Below are 25,851 nucleotides of genomic sequence, written 5' to 3' on the forward strand. Positions count from 1 at the left end.
CGTGGGGGCATGCCAGGAAGTCCCGCAGTAACAAAAGGTTCCTGTAGATGGTGCGAGCAGCCGAACGCGGTAAAATTGAATTGGCTTGAGCAAACCTCTACCATGTTTATCGTGGGATGAGCGAGACAGGAGGGGAAGAGGGTGAGCGGTGGGTGAGAGCAGGAGGAGAGGCATTTACGTGGCAGTGGAGGCTGAAAAATAGTCTTACAACGACATTTGCAGTGAAGGCCAGTTTTTCTGGTACGTACCTGTTTAAGCCCTAGTCCGGGGTTTGAAGAGGAGTCCTGTTGTAAAACCCGTGAGTTAGTATTACCAACGGTGTTGTAACCATTTAATTTAGCCCTACTACTGTTTCGTAAGCAGTATTTTTTGGCTCCCTGGCAGCTATGGCTTAACATACTGTAGCATTGTACCTGGAAGACGCTGTTTATCATTTATAGCATTCATTTATAATTTAGTCTTTTTGTGATTAGCGTTATGCTTTTCGTCATGTTGTCGTGAAGAACAGTATTATTGATGCAATGCCTAGTGTTATGACTTTGGTTATTGGTTGTTATGACTTTGTTATAAAAAGGTGAAGGAATCAAGCTTGTGGCCTGCACCAAAATGTTGCATACTGCATGCAGAAATTTTCTTTGGTTGCCTATCTGGTGCTACAGGCTCTCAAACATTGGAAGTTATATGAGTTGATAGGTGGGAGTATGTCCATGTCACCGGAATAAGCCTTTTAATCGTGTCTCTATCCCTGTACTGTAAGCAAAAAATAACTGCACAATATTTGGACATTTGGAAATTTACACACATGCAATCAAGCGTAGCAGACGAAAAAAGAAAGGACAACAGCTGGCACGACAGGTGCTTGTCTGCCGTCTCTTTTGTTTTGCCAGGTCTCGTACGGTTTTAATTCTACTGCAGTGTATGTGTCTGCTTTGGTTGGATCCATCAAAGCGTACGATGTAAACGTGTTTCGACATTTAGTACACTGCGGAAAAGTTTCTCAGAACAGGGGTTTTCTGAAGTGGTACAAGTGCCACCAGGAAGGATGAGTGATATGGGGACGAAAAAATGCATAGGGTAGCTGTTCTGGCAGCTTCTTTTTTTTCTTCTTTTTTTTTGAAAATTATTTAGCATTGCGGGTGCTGGAAGCGTCATTTTTTATGGTTTGTAAGATCGTGCCCACAGCTACATTAGCGAGACCAATGAATGAGCGATTTGGGAACCAATTTATTCGTGAAATCGGGTTTTAACTGTTCACAAACGAGTGCCATCCGGATAGAAAATTAAAGCTGTTCCACTCAATGTGAAAGCTGTCGGAAGTGCAGAGCAGTTATTAGCCGTAAAGGGCTGTAACGCCATTGTCCGCTTACTGCTACCAGCGAATGCATTTCAAATTTCCCGCCTTCGCAGTGCTCACGCGCCCCCTGCCTGAAACTGCGCCAGTGCGACTTCTTTTCTTTTTGTGTTCGCTTTTCCTTCTGCACGTGCCGGCGTTGCACTGCCACTTTTTTTCGCGTACTATCGTAAAAACCAACTGAACGAGCGTTCCTAACTAGATGGACGCAGGCGCTGCCTGTTAATTGCATATATTTTACCTCAAATGTACCTGCAGTTTTCGTTGCGCTGAACAACGGGCAGATGTATGACAAGCGCCAGTGGTTCACGAGTTTCGAACGCTTATGGCTATATGAACCACTTGGCTTTCGAAGCCTCTGTGGGGTACCTTGATGACGGTACGCCGTGTGGCTCTACTTGGGTCCAGCGAGCGAGCTACGACGACAAGGCGAGCCCCTAAAGTGCTCTGCGCTTAAAATATTCCTCGGGGCACATAAGCCAGTTTACATGCTCCTCCCCCTCTAGCAATGGCCTCCTCTAGCAGTACTTATGAAAGAATTCTTTAGTGCTACAGCATGTTCATGCCTTTTTCCCTGTTTTCTTTGTCTTTTGGCATCAGTTACTTTGGCAGGCATACTGGTAACACTTGATGCCACAGTTTCCCGCGATCAAAGTTCTTTGTGGCTGGCGTGTGCCTGTTTTACTCGAGTGCTGTCGAGTTCCCCTGTTGTGCGATATAATGTCAAGGCCTCACATGATGGGCTGTCTTTGGTTTGCCGTTGGCAGCGTGCTGAGGTTACATGGTGGTACCGCACCCGGCTTCTACTTTGGAGACCCTGGCTAAATTCCCATATGAACTCAAATGTGTTGCCTACTCTTTACGGCGGTGACCATTCTGTGTACCGGGCGACGGCGATGTCACTTTTTTTGCGCAAGTTTTCGCCTTAATAAGCTCAGTGGATAAACAACGGGGGAATGGTACTTTGTTCGTAAAATAAGCTACCAACGGCGCGCAGTCATCAACCAGAAAAAGACAGAGGACACGTGGCCTCGACAGCGTGTTGCTGTGTGGTGTTGCTGAGTCAGTGCAACATCGCAGCAGATTCAGCGTTTCCATGTGCAATGTGGTCTGTTGTTAGGCAGATAGAACTGCTGGCAATGACCGGTCCGTGGGAGTTTCAGAAAGTAAGTTGCAAATTTGTGCAATTGAACACCGTTTTCTTGGCAATCCTTCAAATTATTGCACACTGTAGATTGTTTTTATTTATATTTTACACCTTCCATTATCTTTTAAGGTTGTGGCATACGTTTTGGTCACTTTTTGTAGTTCCGTGACGCAATATTAGCATCAGCGTCAGTTCTGGTGGGGGAGGCACCTTGGTGTGATGACGTCAGCTCTGGGTACAGCTGGCGACCGTGTATGCTGAGCATTGTGCCACTATCAACGGGTGGGGAGGACAAACCTCACTGCGCTGGCCTGGCACTTGCTGAAATTGCGTAGCTTTTTTTTGTCCCCGCTGTAGTACCAATTTCCTCCTCTCCGCACTGCTGCTGTCTCAGCTCCCGATTTCCGTGTCAGGCGAGTGTTTTCTTCTGGCTGGTGTCGTCATCATCCCCAATTAGCCGTGATGACGTCTTTCCGTGGACGCTTGATGGGCACGGCGGATAGTTGATGGCTAGCACCCACCAGAAAGTTTTTCTAGCGAGCCCATGCTCGGATACAACTTGAGATTGACAACGGAAGTTTCCCCAGCAGGTGGCCGTTTCTCCGCTCAGCGCTGAATGCCTTACTGCGAGTATTTTGAGGGTGACATAAGTTGTTCTCGTGAATTTTTGCCAGCGATGTGCAATCTCCTTCAAGTGCAATCTCCTTTCACAAAGCATGTGCGCACTGACGTCGGCGGTCTGTTGCTTTGCCGAAGTGACACACTGCATCTTGAACTGTTGCCGTTCTTAAATTGTACCCGAATATAGTAACGCCCTCACATCACAAAAAAAGAAAAAAAAGGGAAGAAGTGGAACTGTGGCTGCTTCTGTACACACAGAGCTCAACCTTTCCCGCCCCCGCCTTCTCTCGCTCGCTCGCAGATGTGCACGCCCGCCAACACGCCAGCCACGCCGCCCAACTTCCCCGAGACTCTGCTCTCGCTGTCCAAGCTTTCGGCGGCCACCCCTCCCATGGGCCCCAGCCCCCAGCAGGGCTCGGTCCTGCAGGCCTCGGCGTACCCGACGTCATCGGCGGCGCCCCCGTACAGCACGCAGGGCTGCATGGGAGCGCCCAGCCAGTACCCACAGAGGACGGCTCCCCCCCAGGGGCGCTGCTACCCCCCCAGCACCTCACCATCCTCCATGGAAGCGCAGCGGTAGAGGACGCCACCCCCCTGTTGCCAGCGGAGGAGGAGGAGGAGCGTCAGTCTCTCCCTCCCTCTTTCCCCTTCCCGCTAACCTGGAGGGGAAAGAGGGAGAGAGGGAAGGAGCCTGGCGGCCGACGGGATGCAGCATCACTTCCGCGTTTGGGGAGTATCGGCGTCTCTGGACATTCGATCGGTTGGCCAGGCTTTGTGGGGGTGTGGCGGGTTTCTTCGTTGGGTGGCTGGTGGGTTGGGTTTGTCGTAGGCTCCGCGAGAGACGTGCTTTGCGTCTGCTGGCTGTGGCCGGCGTGTTTCGAGCCGAAGCAAGTTGGAACGGTGGAGGATGGCGAGTTCGTGTGATTGGATCTAGAAGTTTGAGAATTAATTGATTGGAACAGGATTTGAGTGGCGAGCAGAAGCGTTGCATCGACCATGAGAAAATCTTGGCTGGATGAGGATGAGGTTAATGCTAAAATTAATTTGGTGTTGCGAACATTTTGCACGAAGAGTCAATTTTTCTTACACGCTGTGCCCTGTGTCTGACGAGGCGTTGTCTTTGTCCGAAACAGGATCCTTATGTACTGTGCTTTCAACGCAGCTTCACGATGGATTTGGCGATTTTCCAGGACAACGAGATGACAAATTTCGCAGCAGGGCAGTTGGAAATAAAAGGCAGGGTTCAGAAGCCATCGTGCTTTGGGGTCGATGTCATGGCCACAGACTGATCTTCGTCACTGTAAACCACCCCGCAGTGTCCAACGCCGATTGGGTAAACCCGTTTCCCCCCAATTTCGTGGCTCCCCCGCTTCTCTTTTCACCGTTGGAGCCTAGGTAGCGAGAGCAGAGTGGAACAGAAGAGTGGGGCTGGAGTAGCCGCGCTCCACTTGTAAGGCGGCACTCCGGCCCATGTGTGCGAGGTGTGGATGCCGGTAGAGTGTTCTTGTTTGAAGCTTTTAGAAAGCGCGGACAACCTGTTGGGATTTTCGTCGGGGTGTTTTGTAGGCCGACCGCAGGCAATGCGACTTGAATGGAGAGGGAGGAGGAGGAGTAGGAGAGTTGTGTGCTTGCATTATGCCGATTTTGTTACTTTTTGTTTCTTTTGTAGTTTTGCGGCAAGTGCTGGATTTGGCTAGTCGTGCGCGGAGGCCCGTAGTAACGGGGCGGTGTGTTTCGTGTTGCAGTTTGGTTAGTAGTGTGACCAGATGAGTGTCGTGCTTGCATGCGGTTGTAGTAGTGTGTGGGGGGAGAAGGCAACGGTTGCGTGACGCGCGTGAGCGGTTGTTTTTAACTTTGTTTTTTCACTACGGTGCAGGTGCATTGTTTGCGTACTTTATACACCCCCCCCCCTCGCCTACAAATCGCCAGACAGAATGGCTTTTACCGGAGACTCGCTACTTTTTCATTGGATCAACAAGTTGGGTTCTCGAAATTCCTCATGGAACGCTCTGGAACTTGAGAGTGGCTGCGCTTGCATGCCAGTAGGATGCTATGTGGCTGCTGCAAATGGTTTGTAATGTGATGCTGCATGTTAGCTATTAACTCTCAAATGAGATCTAGGCATTGTTGTGTATTGTGTAGGCTTGGCCTGCATTCTCGTGCGAGGGCGAGGAAATTCGTTCCCTGTGAAGCGAGTATTTCCCCATTTTCCCTAGGGAAGTAAAGAATTCTTTCCACATTTCTCTAGGGGTACTGGGGGGGGGATTTCCCATTGTCGTCTCTTCCAGACCGGGTTTGTCAGAGATGAGGCAGAAGTTTCAGCGTACGCCACAGGGGATAAGAGCTGCTTCTACTTCGTGCATCACTAGTTTTGCCCATTGGCGATAACTACCATTCACCAGAGTTCTCTGCTGGGTCAACCACTGGTGGCGAAGAGCTTTCATAAAAAAAAATGGGGCTCCCTTCGCTGCCAATTCTGCTTCTTTCATCCTCTTCATCACTAGTGCAAATTGGCTCTGCAAAATCGGGGAAGCAAATGAGCTGCAAGGCTAGGATAGGCCATAGCAACTTGCAAGCGCTTACCCCTCGGGGCTCCAAACAATTGTACATTTCCGCAGTTTCCCAATTCAGAACAATACTGCTCTGGTTTCTTGTGGGTTAGGAGGTGGTGGTGAGGTTTTTAAACAAAGTGGAACTTTTTTCACTATCCTAAAAGAACTGAGAAAGCCTTGCATGTGTTTCCAGTTTTATAAATTTTTCGTCAAGATAACGGTAACCAGTATGCCCGCCCAACTGGCAAATGGCTTGAAGTTTGCTCACTAGCTTGGTTAGTTTTACTCGGGAACGGTTGTCGTTGGGAGGTATCGTGCGGACACACCATGTATATGGGAGAGTATGGTCATCTTGTTCCAGAGAAATGCTTATTTTCTTGTTTTTAATTGGATAGCTTGCTAGAGGCGTCTATCTACGGAGTGCTCCAATGTTTGATGGCCGTGCGTGTTGTTGGCAGAATTAAGCGAGGAGATGGTACGTCACGAGTGAATTTTTGGCGGCTCCGTTCGTGACTTTATGGGTGTTCCGTTAAAATTCCCTCGCATTGTGCAATTCTTGTCACGCCGTGTTTTTTTTTTGTCTTTTGTCAGTATTCAATGTGCTTACGTGCCTTGGAGCAATCGACAACCATGACTTCCACACAGCTTTTGCGCAAACGTTATTGAGTTTTCAGCATCTCTTTCATAGGTTCGCTGTGATGGAATTGTGGGTTCAGTTGGGGGACGCGACGTCGTTCGTACGACGGCAAACGTGGTACGGCCGTAGCTAACTTGCATGAATGAAGCAATATTGTCAGTACCAGTATCGATATAGTGTATGTATATATCTATATATATATAAATCATAATGTGAGCGATTTAAGGAGTTCGTAATTACTTCATTGACAAATATTTTGCTGAGTATATACCTACTGTGAACTTTGGGGTTGCTACGTGTAGCGAGTGATCGTGTCGGACGAAACCCGCGAATTGTCTCCAAGCGAAGATTGTATGCGAAAAATTGACTTCTGTGAGCCCATTTGTGTCCAGTAACATAGTCATACCCTACCCCTCCAAGAAAAAAAAAAAAGAAAAACCAGCTGCTGTGTAGCAGTTGTGAGCGTTTTAACCTTGTTTTTCTAGTTTTATGTTTGTGAGCAACTAGGGAAGTTGTGCGGGAGTTGACGTATGCACAGGTGTTCATTGACTGAATAAACGCAGTGTGTCTTGTCACCATGAATTGCGTGCAAGTCGTTTTGAAAGCCTTTTTGCTGGAAAGGATGGCGTTGGTTCTTGTTTACATAGACAACTTAGCGCCACAAACAGCCGCGTTCAACATATCTAGTGTGCCAACCAAGTGTTGCTTGATGATTTTGTTTCTCAGTGCTGGCTGCTCTTCCACGCTTACAAAATGACTTGCAGCCAGCACAGTTTTCAAACTTTTGCAGGTGTTTTTTTTTTTAAGGCGAAGACCTCAAGTACCCCATTTAGTGAAAAATTGGTGTTGTCCGCCACAGAAAATGGCCAGCGCTCTAAAGAGTAAAAGCTTTCCCATCCTATCCTAACGAAAGTTGAGTGAAGCACAAAAGCTTTCTCACATCAAAAGTGTGTCAAAACTTTCGCTAAACATGCGTCCAGCCTTTGCCTAAAGGGCGTCCAATCGATCATCAAACCTCCTAAGACCCAAATGGCAAACAAAGAACAAACTTGGGTGAAGATTTTTTTGTGCACTAAGTAAACGCATCTACGGACGATCTAAATGTATACCGATACGTGGTTTGAGATAAGGGTATACTATAACTCCTTTTTTCATGTTCAATGCGTGCATTGTCATATCTAGAACTGTTCCCTTTTTCGCGATTTTCAAGTAACTGTTTGACACAATGGAAGCCCAGTTTCGCGCACGCTCCCTGTGTCCAGACGTCTTATCAGTTTTTCGGTTGACCAACCAGTTGATGGGGAAATGCATCACTTTTTTGACGAAATGCTATCTGCCCTTTCACTACGAAGGCTTTTTTTGCTTAAAAAAACGCATTTGAGTCTGAATGGGAATCTAACTTTGGTCTCCACAGTAGGGGCCGACTTTGTTGCCACCATGCTTCCTCAGCACTTTGTGAGCGGTACAAAGAGTATTGCCTAGTTCGTGCAGTGTGACGGGAAAGTGACTGCACGCGAGTAAAATAGGTGCATCTCTGCCAAGGACAACTCTTTACCTGGGAAAGCCATGGCGCGGTCGCAAGTCTGCTTGTCAAAGTAATTTGCGCCAAAAGATGAAATGAAAGCGAAGGAAGAGACACTAACGCGATGTATCAGTAAAGGAGTCTGATAAGCATTGTCTGGGGAAGCCATATTGCTTTCACCTTCAAAATGTGTGAGCAGACTTGAGTGCCCTCAAAAATATTTTTTCTTTCCTGGTTAAAGTATGTGAACGCAAGTGTCGAGGGACAAAATTTGCCCTTACCATCGCGTATGTATTTTGGTTAACCGTGTGCCCACAAGACATTTGAACTGTCTATTGGCTGCCTTGTCTGCTGGGAAGCTAAATTGTTTGGCTGAGTGGTACATTTCAGCAGAGGGCCGCAAATGAGCCGTCTTATTCTATTGCCACATAGGGTTGATTGTTTGATTGATTGTAGGGTTTAACGCGCCGACGCAACGCAGGCAATGAGGCGCATTGTAATGGAGGGCTCCGGATTTATTTTGCCCACCTGGGGATTTTTAATGCGCGCCAAAATCTTGTACACAGGCGTTTTTGCTTTCCCCCTCCTTCAGAAAAGCGGCCGCCGTGGCCGGGAATCGAACCCGCATCCTCGTGCTCAAAAGCACAACGCCTTAGCCGCAAAGCCACCGCGGTGGGTACATAGGGTGGGTATCTGAGTATGCAGATTATCCATATGTGTTGAACCCACTAAGCCACTGGGGCTGCCGGTACAGGGGTTAGATGTGAAAGTGAACCTGGTGACACTCTGGTGGCCTAGACTGAATGAAACCACGAGCTTGCATTATATCCAAGCACAGGCAGTGAAGGAAAATCAAGTCGCGTGTGTCCAGGTTACAGAGGTGGTTGCAGCCAGTGAGCAAAACTTGTCTTGCAACTCGTCTTGCAGTAGGCATGTCAACAGTGAGGGCTCTTGGAATTGTGATGCGACTGGCGGCAAGCTGTTAGCAAGGTGAAAAAGACGTTTTTTTGCTTCAATGCTTCCAGAACTACTGGTAACTCGACGCTGTCGCAGCATTTTTGTTGTGTCTACCGTTGAATCATCAAACGATGTTTCCTTAGCAGCTCTTTGGTAATCTCGCGAAAGTGTCTGCACAAGTGAAACTTTCTTTCAGTGCTTGTGTTATGTGTGATGCATTGCATTTGTAGCAGACATTCCCACCCCAGTAGCCTTTCTGAAGTAGCAGTTTTAATGCTCTAATGCCTGCCAAGCTGTCGTGCTGACTGTGCCCAAAGGTATCCACGCCCTCCTCTCCTAGGTGTCATTCAATCCACCCATTGTTTTTAGTCTGCATTGGCATCCCATATCAGTGCTGGTTGTGTGGTGCTAGTTCGTGCCCACTACTTGGACTTGGTCTTGCATTTTGGACGGTACTTTGTGGTCATTTTTTTGGTGGATCATGCACGTGTGTGTCCCTGCATGTCTAAGAAACTTGGCCCTACACTACCACACACTGCTGTCATTTTTATTATTTCGCCCTTGCAAACTTTTCGTGTGTGTGCAATGAAGGGCACTTACAAGCTTGGGAAACATCAGCGAAGCATTTCAATGCAAGTTCCATGAATATTTCGGTGATGCGGCGCAGGCACACCGCTGCGGTAACGCCAACCCCAAAACTTGCTTAACACGCTAAAGAAACAAACTAAACCACGTCCGGAAGAACAACTTGAAGCCATTTAAAACACTTGAAAAACAAGTGCTGGTCAACCCTGAAACGGGCATGCACGTACATTCCAACGCCTCACTCTGGGAGTAATGGCTGCATATTACTGATTATGACTCAGTTCGCCAGCTGTAAGTGCCTCTAAAGTGTAGGACACAGAATGGCTCCAGAAAGCGAGCTTCAGACAACAAAAAACTTTTAAGCCTTGCTTTCAGACATACTACTACTATCTGAAAGCTGTGGTGTATCACGGGTAGTGCATGTGCCATTGCAGAGATTGAACGAGTCGCAGTGGCTTTGGGACTGCCGCTTTCCGTGGACATGCAGCTAAAATACGTTTTAGGACCATGGACTTGTCCCAAACGTGCTTTACGGGCTACCAAAGCTCTGACCAGTCGCTGTGAATAACTCGCCGTCTCTGGGCGCATCAAGTTCTTGAACATCATCGCCATCGTCTTCATCACGTGATCAACTGGCGCAGCAAGTTAGGCATTTTAGGCGAGCTAACATCGCCAGACTTAATTAAAGATCGCTCTCTCTCTCTCTCCAGAACACCTGTAGATTGCTCGAAACATCTGCGTCAGCAGTACACCCACCACATCACAGCCAAATGGTTCCTGGGCCGTGCAACATTCCTGGGGAAGAGTTGTAGCCTCTATTACGAAACATCAATTCTTTGTTAGTGCACAAGGCGATTGCCCATTGTGCGACTAAGAAATCCGAGTGCCACTCCAGCAGCGAGAATGCTAGTCCAGTAGACACAACCTAGGCCTGGGCAAGCTGAAACACTCGTAGAGAGCTGCCGAAGCAATGGATTTTCCGGCATCCTTATTTGCATTCATGCCTGTGTCGATATTGAATGGCCCTCTGGTCAACAGGTGCAGTAAGAGTTATGCGTTTGTTTCTACTTGACCGCTTGTATTTACTTGACTTCATGTATGAATGATGTCCCTGGCCATTAATGGACCGCGGTGGGGCGATTATAAAAATGGGAATTAAATTTATGCGGTCGGTGCGTGTCGGCAGTGTTCGAGGACTGTGATGCTGTTGGCATGAGAACTCGTGTCTAAGTCTTTGTTGCACCTCTTTTTTCTTTAGCCTATGCCCATCATGCGGTCAGTAGTATATGGTCATAGATTAAGCAGTTTTAAGTTAGCTTATGGCTGCTTGCCACCCAATCGCCCAATCGAAGCCAACGTGCTCTACATGCCACCAACCATGGAACCTGTGCATGTGTAACATTTCCTGTAGACAAGCAAGGCATTTAGGGTGATTAGATAGAGGGGACGCGACCGAGCCCTGCGTGGCCGGGAATCGTGTCCTTTGCACGCCGGATGCCTGAATAAAGTTCCATCTCTCTCGCTCTCTCTCGACCATCAGGGCCAAGAGGTGTTGGCAGATGGCACGAGCTAGACTCAGATGTAACACCCTGACAACCTTCATGACTGGATCTACAGTAGACACCGCAACTTTCTTCTCTTCTACATTCTGGACTCCACTCTGGACAAGTAATTACTCTCCACAGACCTTAAGGTGATGAAAATACTTATAACAGCGAGAAGGAGAGAGAGTAGTAGTTTTAGAGAGAAAAAAAGGGGAGGAGCGCATGTTTCTTGAAAGATTTGGAGCAACCCATATTTTCTCGCTATCGATACTGTTCTGCTGTTTTTATGAGTGTGATGCTGTTCACAGCATCACACGCAGGTTGGTGGGAATATGCGACATCCAAAAATTGGGCCCATCTCCCCGCGAGGGGGACTCGAGTAAATGCGTCGCATAGGGGGTGGGTGTATTGCATTAACGTTTAGTGTTTGGGGGGTTGGTGCTATCACGTGTACACCACGCAGCTATCACGCCGCTGAGTCGCCAACGCACGCCGCTGACGACGTAGTTTGAATGAGTCAAGGATATAAGGCGCGTTCGTAGCCTTTGATTCTGTGTCGGTTTTGTGGCGCAGTGGGAAGAGCACCATGTACCTCGCGTTCCGCCCACAGGTAGTGAATGCGTTGTATCAGCAGCTTCTTGACGTAGTTTGAATGAGTCAAGGATATAAGGCGCGTTCGTAGCCTTTCATTCTGTGTCGGTTTTGTGGCGCAGTGGGTAGAGCACCATGTACCTTGCGCTCCGCCTGCAGGGTCGTGGGATCGAAACCAGCGCCGGTAACTGTTATTTCTTTTTATAGTGTAGGGGGAGGCTGGCTGCTGCGGACGCCGACGCACGGTTGACATCGTGAGTTATACAAATGCTCTGCATTTAAAACATTCGTCGTTTGGGTCTCGGAACTTTCAGAACTGGGTCTCACACAAGCGCTCAGTGCTCACTGCAACACGCGCGGTCTGCAAACTGTCAATTTTTGTTGCACTGAAACGTCAGCTATAAAAAATTTGCCGTACTATATTTTAAGCGTGAAGTTTTACATAACTTTGCGGTATAAAACACTTTTATTACTACAGAAAAATTGTACACATACTAGCGCCACCACAAAAAACGTGGGTGATGGTGAACGAGGCCAAGGCTACGTATTCAATATGGCGGCGCCCAGTGCGCATTTGTGAGGTCTGTTTCGTTGACAACGCGTGTTTCTCCTTCCAAGTGCTAGCGCGAAAAGAAGCGCCATGTCGGAAGAAACACTCGAATTCCACGAGATGGGCCTCGACGACCGTCTGCTAAAGGCGATCGCCAAGCTCGGCTGGGGAAAGCCCACCCCGATTCAAGAAAAGGCCGTCCCGCTCATCCTCGAGGGTAAGGACGTCTTAGCTCGTGCACGCACGGGTAGCGGCAAGACGGGCGGCTTCTGCCTGCCGCTGGTGCATCGTTTAATGCAGCACCGAAGCGACCAGGAACAAGCCACACGCGGCATCATTCTCGCGCCAACCAAGGAACTCTGCGGCCAGATTGCCCGGTGCGTCGTCCAGCTGTGCGGTTCGTGGTTGCGTTGCGTCGACGTCTCAGGTACCGCCGACCTCGCCATTCAGCGACCGCTGCTTGCCGAGCGGCCGGCGATCATCGTCGGAACGCCGTCTCGCGTGCTGGCTCACCTGAAGGCGGGAAATTTGACCCTAAAGCTCGAGCTGCTCGTCATCGACGAGGCCGACCTCGTTCTCTCCTTCGGACACGCACACGACCTCAACGAGCTGCTGACGCGACTTCCCAACAAATGTCAAACCGTGTTAACCTCGGCGACGCTAAGTCCCGAAGTCCTCGACCTCAAGCGCCTGGCGCTGCGCAACCCCGTGACACTGAAGCTACGCGAGGGTGAGGACGAACAGCAACGGCTCGCCCAGTACGTCATCCGCTGCGAGGAAGACGACAAGTTTGCCCTACTCTGCGCGCTCTTTAAACTGCGACTCATCGTTGGAAAGACCTTAATATTCGTCACCACCGTCGACCGCTGCTTCATGGTCAAGCTCTTCCTCGAACAGTTCGGCGTCCGCTGCTGCGTCCTGAATTCGGAACTCCCCCTCTCCTCCCGCGCCTACATCCTGAACCAGTTCAACGAGGGCCGCTACGAGATCATGGTCGCCTCCGACGAGAAAGGCGTCGAGGCGCAGGAAAAGGGCCCCAAGAAAAAGCGGAACCAGGACCCCGAGTACGGCGTATGCCGTGGCCTGGACTTCCAGAACGTCGCCAACGTCATCAACCTCGACTTCCCCGCCACTGTCCAGGCCTACCAGCATCGTGTCGGGCGCACGGCTCGCGGAGACCGCAAGGGTACGGCCTTGTCGTTGGTCAAAGATAAGGAAGCTCATCTTTTAGACGTTGTCCAGAAGACCCTTCCGGAAGGTACGTTGAAGCCATATCTCTTCCGCATAGGAGATAGAGCCGTTTAGGTACAGAAGCAAAGATGCCCTCCGGGCTGTGACACGAATCGCGGTGCGCGAGGCACGTTTGAAGGAGATCAAGACGGAGATGCTTTCGTCGGAGAAGTTGCAGTCCTTCTTCGAGGAGAACCCGAGGGAGCGGCAGTTGCTGAGGCACGACAAGGCGTTGCACATCATCAAGCATCAGCCTCACCTGAAACATCTTCCAGACTACATCATCCCGCCTACTCTCCAGCGGAGCCTCCAGAAAGAGGGTGGATCTAAGGCACCAGCGCCGCAACTCTCCAAGCGACCCAAGACTCGACAGGAACGGGACAAGAAGTACGGAAAGCGTCCAAAGCGTAACGACCCGCTGCAAACTTTCAGTTGTGATTGAAGTCTTATAGTTTGTGGCTGTTCTTCAGGTTGTCTCGTTCTACCTGCCTACACCCAGCTTCCAGCCGAGAAAGAGGCAGAAGGTGAAAGTACTGCACCTCGGTCGTTGTTGACAACACCTGTGCATCCATCAGCAAAAACGTTCAAGTCATTGCAACGGTGAATTTACAGTTCCAATTCGTTTGCATTCAACTTGTTTCAATATGTTGAGCGCTTGCTAAGTGCTTGATTGTCAAATCTGGTTGGCGAGCCAAGTCTTGAATGGTTTATAACAAACTTTGATGTAATAAACTTCGTTAACAAGTATAAACTACGATCTACCAAAAAAAGTCTGTTATGGTAACTTGCTTTTATGCTTAGGCACCACTGCAGCTGTTTATTGGGCAGTTGAAGAAAGCACTGTTTCTGGGTCGTTTTCAGTGCTCCATAATTTGCGGGCGAGAAGATCGCAGGCGAGGCAAAAGGAAACAACTGGAATGCTGCATTGACATGTTTGAATATACTGCTGAAATGCTTTCAACATCTGTGTTCAGTCAGTAAGTAGTGCAGGGTAACGCAAACGATAGACAGCCTAGATGACGACGGAAATAGAGATACCGTATTTTCATGCATATATCCCGCCTCTGCATATCCCCCAACTTTCAGCCCACCAGAAAAGAAAAAAATCCTCGTGTATTGCCCGCACATTTGATACAGGAAAGGCTGCACCAAAGCTGCTGCTCAAGCAACACATCACATACTATGTAGATGGAAAAAGCGTACATTTAGCAAGTAGAATACACTGACTGCAAGGCGAAAGTCACAAAATTCAGTTCTTAGAGTGCGCTCGTCCTTGTTTATTTCTTCCTTGTCCTTGTATGTTTTGCGCAATCGCTGCCATGGAAGGCTTAGTCAGTGTTACTGCGTAGGAGCTTCATGCAACAATGCGCATTGCCGTGAAGCTGCACGAAAGGGAAAACCCTGCGTATTGTCCACACCCCTACTTTGCCACTGAAATTTTCGCATTTTTGGTGCGGGTTATACGCGTGAAAATACGGCATGATCTAAGAATTGCAATGGCCAGAGAAATCTTTTTGTTGTTTTTTGGAATTTATTTTATGCAGCAACTACATTCATTTCTTTGAGACGACAATGTTGGGCAGTTACTGAACATTGACATTTTCTATGAATGAAGAACCAGTCGCCAAATTATCCACTTTCAAAGTACATAGTGCTGTTTAACTTATAACCTATGACTTAACTGGAAAGCTTTGATAGTTGGTCACATTGTTACTACAACCAGGGCCCTTCAATTGAAGGACTCTGCTAGAACATTTGCCACGTACGAGTTATTCGAAGCAACACCATTTTTGTCATACAGGTTATCTAAAGAATGCAGCAACCCTATTATGACAGCTAGTTCTTGTGCCTCTAGTTCAAATACACCGCAATATCTATTGTGTTGCAGCAAAGTTGTTTGCATGCTTTGTAGCTGCATCAGTAACAGTGCCATTGTGGCTAAGCCACTCAGCCGCATTATGTGATATAACGTTCGAAACCCAGAACACAGTCATTGTTTGTGATAACGAGAAAGCCCATGTACTTTACACTAAGTGAAGATTATGTAGCCTCAAGGAGTCTAACCTGTGTTATATGTGCCTCATAGCTTGTGTAGCATATCATAGCATCCACAAACTAGAACTGGGAGTGTTGTAGCTACATTGATGCAGTTAGCTTCAACACAAGCAGTAGAAACAGATGCACGGTGCCACACATTTTGGTAATGCATAGGAAAGTTTAGCATTTTGTTTTATCTCGGCTTCATGGTACCGTAAAGACACGTTTTCCAAAGCATTCTGTTGTTGATGTTGCGACTATGCTTCATCACCTGCCATTGCAGCGAAACTAACAAAATGGGCAAGGGCAGAAACCTATTTGCAACAGTGTTTTCTGTGGCTTTGAGGGATATACCAGGTTCATTCTAAAGTTGCATCCAATTCTGCATCTACATAGCTGGAAAGCCCAAGCTCTGCTTTAGGTCACGAGACATTATGATCAGTAGCATCTGCAAATGTGCCAAAGCCTTCGAGATTTTTTCCGCGGTCAAGTTTCAAGATTTTGTAACTGTGAGCTCTTAATATTCCCGAAATACATTCCCAAACTTTGCCCAGCATTAGTTCTGGTCCAATTTTTGTTTTGTTTCTTGAGGACGCTTACTTTTTCAACTTTGCCGCTTCCTTGAGCTGGCACTTGTGAGATTGTTTATATGCGTAATTACTCTAGTTTCAATGCACTGAAATAGCGATCACTGCTGACCCCTCCCCCACCTCCATGCAAATTGCTATTAGCCAACTTCTGATGCTAGGTTTAAACCTAGGTCTTATAAAAAATTTGACACACACTTTTCTCTAATCTCTTTTTGTCTATGCTAGCTGCTGGAGCGTCAACATGGCTGTCGGTTGGCAGGAGAGAGGTTACAACTCAATGCACTTGTTTGCGTCACTTCTGGTGTCGGGCATAAAGATCCAACACCAAACCAAAGGTCCGGCCAATCACATTTCATCGAGAATGGCTGCTGCTTCCAGCGTTTCTTCATAAATAGATCTTGGAACGTGAGTTTCTTCTGCTGCATCGGAGATCGTCCTCAGCTGATGCCCTGCCACGGTGGGGCACCCAGGTCGGGGCACGAATGGCGCCCTTCTGTGCACTGGATGTCGTGTGTGGGTGCACTGGTGTCGCACTGCTGGAATCCGTTGCTTGACCGGCAGCGAACACCTGGTGCCCGGCCCTCGAGCCAGTAGGTCCGCATATCCCCCTTGCCCTATCAGAGCACGCAACAGGAAGAAAGATGGAAAACAGTGAACTCGGAGAAGGTGGCATTCCCTTTCAATGACTGAACGATTTCAGCTGATGTAATGGACCTTCGCTTCATACTGATATGCACATTCACTACTCTTATACCCACGCATTGATGCTCCTGATTTGTGGCTCTATGTGGACAATGTAAACAAAAGCGGACCTTCTCAGCTTGCTACTTGATTGTATGCGATTGCAAGTGAGACTTTATTGAAATTGAATCACTTCATGGGAGTGGTAACTATAGTTGCTACATAAAAAACTTAAAGCCGTTCCACTACACGTGAAAGCTGTCGAAAGTGCAGAGCAGTGATTCGCCATAATGGGCTGTAGCGCCGTTATCTGGTCACTGCTACCACCCAATGCAATTCAGATGTCTCTCATTGAAACAAACTGAAACTCCGCCAGCGGGAGTTCTGTTCTTTTTCTGCTTGCTTTTTCTCCCCCACCTCCCCGCGCTGCACTTCCACTTCTTTTCGCTTACTATCGTAAAAACCAACCCAACGAGCATTCCTAACTAAATGAATGCCGGCGCTCCCGGTTAATCACGTATATTTTGCCTCAAATGTACCTGCAGTTTTCTTTGCGCTATACAACGGGGAGATGTATGGCAAGCGCCAGCGGTTCACAAGTTTCGAACGCTTGTGACTAAATAAACTGCCTGGCTTTCGAAGCCTCTGTGGGACGCTGCGACAACAGAACGCTGTGTGGCTCTACTTGGGTCCAGCGAGCGAGCTACGACGACAAGGCGAGCCCCTAAAGTGCTCTGCACTTAAAGGAAATGTGCGTGCGGGACAAAAATTGACCTTGATGTAGACTAGCCCCCTCTCCTCCAGGATGTAGCCTCCTGCTTTCTCCAGTAGCATTTTGCAGCTCTCGCTGCAGTGGATCTTCAGTGCTGAAATGACAAGCGGTTCGCTCAATTTCAGAGCACGCCAAATTTACACAGTGTACAGTTACATCAAGTGATGCTTACAATCGCATCAAGTGAGTGATATTGCTGAAGCTATTCCTCATTAATTAGTGTGAAGTGAAATTCACCTCAACATGCCACATTCTCTATTGCATCACGAGTTCATCGCACAAAAAAATTCCCCCGCATTTCCCCGAGGGGGAGAATGTGAAAGTGCGAATGCACGGTTGTCGGCCCGCTTGCGGCGCTTGCGCTCGGCCCCCGCAGCCCACCGCCTCGCCGCCTTCTCTTCCATCTCTTCCATCGGGTTTGTAGTATCACGTGTACACCACGCAGTTATCAAGCCGCTATAACGCCGCTGAGTCGCCAACGCACGCTGCTGACGACGTAGTTTGAATGCGTTAAAGATATAAGGCGCGTCACTAACGCTGATATCACGTCGCGTCCGTGGCTTGGTCGGTAGAGCGTCGCGCTGCGGCCGCAAAGTCCGCGGATCGAAACCTGGCGCCGGATGCTGTTTCTTTATAGAGGAGCACTGCGGACGCCGACGCCGACGCCGCCGCCGACGCCGGCGGTGGATGGTTTGGGGTCGCTTATAAAGTGCATTCGCACTTAAAATGAAGGAAACTCACTCTAGCACGCAAGACTTGAAGGTAGCGAAGCTGCATGCAACGTGCACGACCATCATGAAGGTCCATGATTGCAGCCGATTTGCTTCTTCTTCGCTGCCCCAATGGCCTTTACTCCACCATTGTTGCTATACGTGCGAGCTTCTTTCATTTTTTGGGGAGTAGTTTGAACATCGCCTTGGATGCGTGTACGCTATGACGTGTCTTTCTCGTTCCGAGCAAGTGTTGCCACGATTACGGCCAACGCTGGAGTCTTTTTTGGCCAATCCTCCTAGGTGGGTATGCTTGGCTTGACAGGCGCGCGCAGGGGACGCTGGGCGGTCGTCGCGAGGCACGCACGCACGAGCGCTAGGCATTTTCTTGGTTTTGTTGACTGCCGGTAGGTCGCCGCGATGCCCGCGCTCGCGTGCGCGCACTTGGCAATTTCTTGGTATTTTTAAATGCGAACACGAAAAATTACTATTTGCTAAACAGCTTCGCTGTTAAAGTGTAAGGGAGAACAAAGACGAATTTTGCCATCTGCAGTGCATGCAGAACATTTTGCTGCACCTAGGCTGTAGTAAAGTTTTTTGTGGATGTAGTACTTGTCTATCTTCCTGTATTAGACTACGCTTTTGTGGGTGTCCTTTTTATTATGTGATGCCAGCGCGTGATGTGAGAGCACTGCAGAAAAAAATGTATGGAATGTAGGGAACTCTCTGCAGGTCATGTATTTGATACCCCTGCTATGAGCAACTGCTTAATCACTATTGTGTTACACCGTTGGAACCCGAGTCATCGTAACTGGCCTTCAAGGTGTTGAAAAATGTCAGCAAACGTAGCACCCAATTAAGCAACCACCGGACGTCCGTCGGCCGGCCACCGTACGTCCATTCCGGCTCTAGCGGACGCCCGTTTTAGTGCGGATGGACGTACCATGTACGTCCGACATCGGATGTATTTTGGATGTTCAGTAAAAATTTCCAGAATCGCATAACGAGAAGTTCCTAAAATGAATACTGCAGTGCACGAGGCCAACACACTACCGGGCATGCCCGGTAGTGTGTTGCCTGTCTGCAGACAGGCAGGCAGGTGAACACAGTGAACTTGCTTCACATATATGATTCGTTAGCGGTTCTCCATTCTTATATATCAAGCTTCTCCAAACAGATAACCGTTGGAGACGGTGAGCTGCTTCAAAAAAGTAAAAAAAAAGACTTAATTTTAGAAATATGCAGATGAAACTTGCAATATCCAAGTCAGGGTGTTGACGTACAAAATATTTTAAATTGAAAAGCAAAGCAGCTGTTTCGTTTTTGCTTTTATATTAAATTTAAGCCGGCATTTGATGCTTCGTAGTAACTTTGTACGTTCATTGGGGGATGTCATTCGGACTTGTACATCCGTGTCTGAATGTCCGCTGTACGTCCGAGGCTGTACATCCAAACATGGACGTACAGGGGCCATCCAAGCTGGGCATTGGACGTTCGGCTGTATTTCGGACGTCCGACGGACGCCCATGGTTGCTTGGGCACTCAGTGTAAATTGGAGGGTAGAATGGTGCCTTACACGCTTATTTTTACAGCGCAGCTGTTGGCAGCTGTTAACCCTGATTGCGATGCTGTGATAGAAAATGTGCTCTGCCGAATCCCGCAGCTGCGCCTCATCTGAAATAGAGTGCGAGAGTGCGCCCTTTCCCGTCTTCTCGATAGGGCGCACCCTGACGTAGCTTGCGTGCTACCGCAGCAAAAGTTACTCCTCCACACTCTTCCCGGGAGGAGTGCGCGCGTTGTAGTGATGGCAGGTGTTCGGTCACATGAGTTTTCATTTGAACTGTGGCGTGCATCTCTTGAACTAACAAATGATGCGAGCGAAGAGGATGCCAGACCGTAAAAAAAAAAAAAAAAATGGCGCAGCTTCCACTAGTACAAAACTGGAGAAACAGCTAGCAGAGCTGGTGGCCCATTTCCCCTCAAAGTTCTCCACAACTGGCAAGCCCGAACTGTTTGGGCCGCAGCCCTTTACATCTCCCACAGTGAACCGCGTTAGCAGGCGCTAGAACCGGCGGCAACCGGCTGCGCGAACTCGGCGTCTGTGCTCCCACTTCAGGCGCGAACGCACGTGAACTGGCGAGGAGAACAGCACACGAGAGGTCACGCCACGAGCGCTGGTCAGAGGGTTCTCGAAGGTCGAGCTGGCTGACACCGGGCGCTACTCCCAAGGCGCACGTTCACGTGCACTCAGTATTTTTCTTGCTAGTTTTTTTTTTCTGGTAACGCTCGACGGCGGCGCTAAAGCTTAAACAGCTGTGCTGTTAAAAGAGTACTGGGGGCGCTGAAGTGTTCGCAGTTTTGAAAAAAAAAATATTGACAACTGTGCAAGAACAAATTGATGGTGTGTACACCACGCATAAACTGCATTACCCTGCAGCCCCGGCCCAATGGTTTATCGAGAATTTCGATTTTGGGCAGTGTCGAATTCCTTCTGGGGGTGTGTTGGGGGCGGGGCTGTGTGTGTGTGGGGGGGGGGGAGGGGAGCGTATAAATTCTTGGGCAGGGTGTTCGTGGTTATGGAATCTTTATTTTTTTATTGGGAGGGGGTGTGTTGGGGGGGGGTGCATAAATCCCTGCCCCGGACAGCGGTGTCTGAAGTTTTGCTATGCTCATTCTCAAACCAGTGGTGGCGCACGGGTACGCAATTCAATGTCAGATGCAAAATACATAGCAGGGCCGCATAGCAGCAGCTCATTGTCGGCCGCAAAATAACAATTAGATGTCATTCGTAACATCTCACGTCCAACATAGCTGCGCTGCCATTTCCGTGGCGTGGTATCGAAACTTCGTTTTATCTAGAATGCTTTTTGCATATAGTGTATTTACTTTCTAAAGGGCTACGGCCCACACCATTCTCTACGTGTTACCCTTCCAGTGAGCATGTCAGTGATAACATCCCTTGTGTCATGCGATTCTGCTCTTATTACGTGTTCCTGTTGACTCCATCCGAGACGCCGTGTTGACGGTGTCGCCAAAGAGGCAGTAGCGAGGCATCTTGCTTCCGACGACACCAGCACAGACAGGACCTGCGTTGAAACAGTGGATCTAAGTGCTGCCACTTGCTTTCAGGTTTAATGTTGGTAGTTCAACTCTGTTCTATTCTTATCCTCGCCGCTCGCAGTCCTAAGCTATATCTACAACAGTACCTTGTCTGCCCATAATCTTCTCAAACAAAGATCCTTCTAACCTGAACGCAAGCATGTAAATTGAATTTTTAACATTTGACAACACAGAAATCCTATACCCTGTTTCCCTAATTAGAGTGCATGGAGGCTTTCTCGAAGTTGGCACTAGAGATGCCGGTGAAAAATAGGCAGTACGGGTAGTATGCACTTGAATTTCGCTTCTAATTGTATCAAGGGGAACAGCCACGCGCCCACACACACAGCCAGGGAGACTTCAGTTAATAGACAAGCTCAGCAGTTCACGAACTTCTCAAGAATTCACGCCATTGAAATAATTCGTTGGTGACTGGTTCTGTTGTATGACCATTTTCAATAATCTCATATTTTGGGTAAGTTATTGCCAGATTGCCCTAGCAAAAATTTCAATAGGAATTTGAATTGTTCTAATAGAAATAATGTATTGGTTCTATAGGTCAGGCTATCGGTTCTATTTAAGTATCTATAGGGCCACTACAGAATCTATTGCCTGATAGAGCCACATGTATTGGTGCAATAGACCAATTGGTATTAGTTACATTAGTCTAATAGACCAACAGCTATTGGTTGTATCAGCCTAATAGACAAATACAGATGTCTATTGGTCAAATACATTTTCCACTGCTACTGGGTTACAGGCACTGACAAAAAAATTGAGTTAGCTTTTTGAGCACAACTGGAGGTTCTGTCGTCATTTGGATCTTCAATTAGAAGCTTCATTTCCACTTGTAGGTCCAATATCTGCGTATTTCTGCGGCTTATTTAAAAATCAATCTTTTCTCAAAAGAGGAATCTGTCCCCTCCCTACCAAGACAACACAAACACATCCTCAGGATGTTTTAGGCATGTACTACTGAGGACATTATGACGTCCTGGGGACGTCAATTTAATGTCCTGAAACAATACTCAAGTGATCCTATTGTCCGGCCTGAGGATGTCCGCTGGACATCCTAAAGTGGGCACCCGAGGATTGCCTCCGCGCATTTTAATTATGTCGCTGTCAAACAGGAAGGGAATTAATGCCGCCAAAGAATAGCCCTACCCGAGTGCAGGCCCACGCGGAGCATGAGCCTCTCCTGCGGCCTGTGCCGGATCCGGAAGTGACGCACGCGGCGCAGCAGGTGCAGCGCCATGGACGCCACCTGGGAGGCGTGCGCCACTCGCGGGTGCCGCGCCAGGCCCCCGACCACCATGTAGGCGTCCCCAATGGTCTCCACCTTGTACACGGCGTAGTGGTCGATCACCGCGTCGAAGCACGTGTACAGCTCGTTCAGAAGCTCCACCACCTGCAGGGGGCGCATACAGTGATGACGTCACAACCATTAACGGTAACTGGGCACGTGGTAATCAACAGCGCGACTAAATGAGGGACGAGGGCAAGCGTGCGGCAAGACAAGGGTGGAACAGATGGCCAATCATCGGCACTGGGAATCGGGAAAAATGCCACAGTGCAAGAAACAATACAAGCTTGGTTTATTAAAAAAAACTATTTTGTCCCGATAACAGTACTACCAATTTTATCCCAAACTTTAAACTTATAATTGGGATATGAACGGAAAACGCATCAAGCAGTGGAAACTCCACAGCTACTTTCGGCGATTTCTCTGACGTCACAGAATCTTGATTGTGCGATTGGTGGCCGCTGGCCTAAGACACCACCAAAACACGACTGGGAAATTGCCGTGAGGCCCGTAGTTCCATTTTATCATATTACTTGAAGGGTGGCATGCTGTTAATTACACACTGATAAGCATAACAGGTCACCCATAACAGGTCACCCATAACAGGGTCACTCCTGCCCGTGTACCACGTCACGATGCCTCGAAATTTGAAAGTTGTTCACTATTCTCTGCATTTCTTTTCGGTTAAAATAACACCTTTCACGGCTTGAATGGAGCTGAATGAGCTACCAGAGTGTAGTTCTTTCAAATTGAACAAAGTTGTATTTTGTTTTACGGCCCTTTTAAAGAACGACGTTCACACATGAAGGGAGTTGCAACACTAGCTGCTACCACTTGCCACTCGTATGAAAAACTTGCGGTGCGAGCGCTTGTACTGCCTGCTAAGTCGCGCCGTCAGTCATTTAGGGAAGAAAGCCACCGCCCGTGGAGTGCATCACAAAACGTTGCGATTGGCTACCAGGAATCGAAAGAGGACAGGCTCTTTAGCAACCTTAGCTCAAGAATTTTTAAAAACCATTGACCTAATGATACGCCAACTATCTCGATGTGGTTTGCTGCACATTTTTGCCCCTTCAGGCCGAAAGTGCATTTGGAAATCAAGCGCAGCAGAAAACGTCTCTTAGAATGACGACAAAATCAGCAAGTTGGTATCGGTTCGCGGCGAAAAACGGCGCGAAAGCGCACGCACTTCACAAAAAGGAAACGGCCAACACGGGCACAGGTTTAAACTACTTTTTAATGAAATGAACAAGATATTGAGAGAGTCGGAGACTCGCGAAGGAGAGAGAGAGAGAGAGAGAGAGAGAGAGAGAGAGAGAGAACAACTTTATTTAGCCACACAAAATTGCGGCGACTACGTGCCGGATGGGGTGGTTCCCTCTTCACGGGACCCATATGCTTCTTCGGCTGGCTGGCCCCTGGAGATCAGGACGAGCTGGTCTTCCAAGGCGGGGCTGGTTAGCAAGGTCTCCCATCGCTCGTTAAGGGGTGTGGGAAGGGTGGTGGAGGGTTGGGTAAGGGGTGGGGGGGGGTGGTCCGGGGCTGGTTAGCAAGGTCTCCCATCGCATCGCTTGTTAAGAGGTGTGGGAAGGGTGGTGGAGGGTTGGGTAAGGGGTGGGCGGATGGTCTCGGTGAAATCGAACTCTCCAATGACGTGCCGGAGCGTGCCCAATTGCCCACAGAAGCTACACTCTTTCTCGTTGTGATCTAGTGCCAGTGGACGAGGAAGAAGAGGAGACCGAGCGCGCAGCTGCAACGAGTGCGCGCAAAAAAATCGAACCAGGCCGGTGATCAGGGGACGCCTGTGACGCGCTGGGCTTGAGAGCGCGGCCTTGTGATCGTTTCGGGGAAAACCCGGAGCGCAACCGCTGCTGTTCCCGAGAGACGTCCGCCGCTGATCCCGACAACCCGTGGGCTGGCCGTTCCTGGAGCTGGCGATGCGCTGGGCGAGAGAGCGCGGGTCCGGATTCACATGGAGGTGGAACCCTCCGCTCACACCTGCTGCTACGCCCTCAAGCCGTGACTCATCGGAAAGGTCGACGATGCCTGCCCGACGTCCCGCGCCTGGTTACGACGGGGCCTAGAACCGGTCATCGAGCCAGCCTTGCCGTGACGTCCTCGTCGACTCCGCACGCATCGGGACTTCAACACCTCGAGGGGCTGCGACAAAACCCCGTAGGACGTTTGCTTTCTTTATTGCGGACATTTCCGTTAGCCTCGTGCCTTTTTTTAACGCTGATATCTTTCGTCTCGCGTACTTGCTTTTGTGCCCCAACTTCTGCTTCTTTCGTGTCATGCATAAAGCAACGTTTACTCGCGCACGCACTGGCCACTGACTCGTGACTTTCACGCCAATCCTTGGCACATTCATTACACTCGTACCTCTCGGGGTACATTCTGCTTTGGAGATAGGGAACGGTTTACACCGAGAGCCGAGGACCCAGGAAGAACTCATCAGTAAGCGGTGATGATGATTCGGGAAGCCGAGAAGATGAAGATGAGGTGACGACGATAGCCCGTCCTACAGAGCATGGCAATGGTCTTCAGGACTGGTAGGTTATTCTGGCGCTCACATCATAGGTAGCGTGGTAAAAAAACACAGATAAACCAGTAAACCAAAAGCGAAAAGCAAGCGTGAACATTCCTCACTCTCTCTCCCGATCATCGTTGTGACATGCCCAACCATGAAGCAGCAAAATATCGCTTTTCACTCTCTGTGGGAGCCACTGAAGGCTGTCTCATGCAGCAAGAAAACATGTTTTGTCGGTAATTACACATTTCCGGTCATTTTGAAATTATTTGCACTGGTGACGCAACACCTCACTTTGTGCCGGCTGGGAGCAGCAAGCGATGCTACACTCGGTTACAACTCAAGAACGGCACCACGACCACCTCATGTAGTGTATCACTCCGCCAAAGGGCCGGACCCGTGACGTCAGTGCGCGCGCGTTTAGAAAAGGAGTTTGCTATGAATGCGCGATATCGTCTGCCGTATCTCACGCAGTTTGTCGTCACTGGAGTCGTTTATAAGCATTTTAAGTTCAAAAAATCACGGGAACGGCTCACGCCATGTTCAAAATATTCCCAATAACGCCCTACTTGCACCGCACGGAGAAACATCCGGCTACGGTGATAAGGCACAGCGGCAACTTCCGGTGCCGTTCTTAAGTTGTCACCGAGTATAGAAGTGTTACGCCGGTTTATGACGTGAACTGCGCACTTTGGCGCACCGAAATTGCACTTGTGGAAGCCACAAGTGCTATTTCTGGCTTAAAGGGGTCCTGAAATACCTTCCGCCGATGCATGGATGTACATGTAACCAAATAAAACAATGTATTAGCAATCTCCTCCCGCAAGAATTTTGTTAAAGCG

At 48.8% G+C, this 25,851-nt stretch overlaps 2 protein-coding genes and 1 pseudogene across 2 annotated transcripts in view; 2 read left to right on the top strand and 1 right to left on the bottom strand.

Moving 5' to 3' along the window:
* The first annotated feature begins 2,490 nt into the window (after positions 1–2,490).
* Positions 2,491–3,731, top strand: LOC144165689 (uncharacterized). Its single transcript, XM_077695497.1, has 2 exons — positions 2,491–2,517; positions 3,421–3,731. The coding sequence occupies exons 1-2, from the start codon at positions 2,491–2,493 to the stop codon at positions 3,697–3,699; spliced, it is 306 nt and encodes a 101-aa protein (XP_077551623.1). The 3' UTR covers positions 3,700–3,731.
* An 8,328-nt stretch (positions 3,732–12,059) lies between these two features.
* On the top strand, positions 12,060–14,857 carry LOC144165705 (putative ATP-dependent RNA helicase DDX56 pseudogene; annotated as a pseudogene).
* A 476-nt stretch (positions 14,858–15,333) lies between these two features.
* The window catches only part of LOC144165690 (guanylate cyclase 32E-like), a gene marked incomplete at its 5' end in the record, with an annotated part of 54,410 nt that continues 43,892 nt past the window's right edge, over positions 15,334–25,851 (bottom strand). The window contains 4 exons of the mRNA XM_077695498.1: positions 15,334–16,528; positions 17,370–17,461; positions 21,065–21,163; positions 22,341–22,584. Of these exons, the coding sequence (XP_077551624.1) occupies positions 16,352–16,528; positions 17,370–17,461; positions 21,065–21,163; positions 22,341–22,584 (612 nt within the window). The remainder of the gene's footprint in view (positions 16,529–17,369; positions 17,462–21,064; positions 21,164–22,340; positions 22,585–25,851) is intronic.

This window comes from Haemaphysalis longicornis, unplaced genomic scaffold (assembly GCF_048455015.1).
Source record: "Haemaphysalis longicornis isolate Haplotype H1 unplaced genomic scaffold, Haemaphysalis longicornis Haplotype H1 scaffold_147, whole genome shotgun sequence".
NCBI lineage: Eukaryota > Metazoa > Arthropoda > Arachnida > Ixodida > Ixodidae > Haemaphysalis > Haemaphysalis longicornis.

Bases quoted from the DNA above. Each gene is read 5' to 3' on its own strand.
- LOC144165689 (XM_077695497.1), top strand. From the start codon at position 2,491: ATGACCGGTCCGTGGGAGTTTCAGAAA. The intron at 2,518-3,420 runs GTAAGTTGCAAA...GCTCGCTCGCAG, and splicing joins GTCCGTGGGAGTTTCAGAAA to ATGTGCACGCCCGCCAACAC.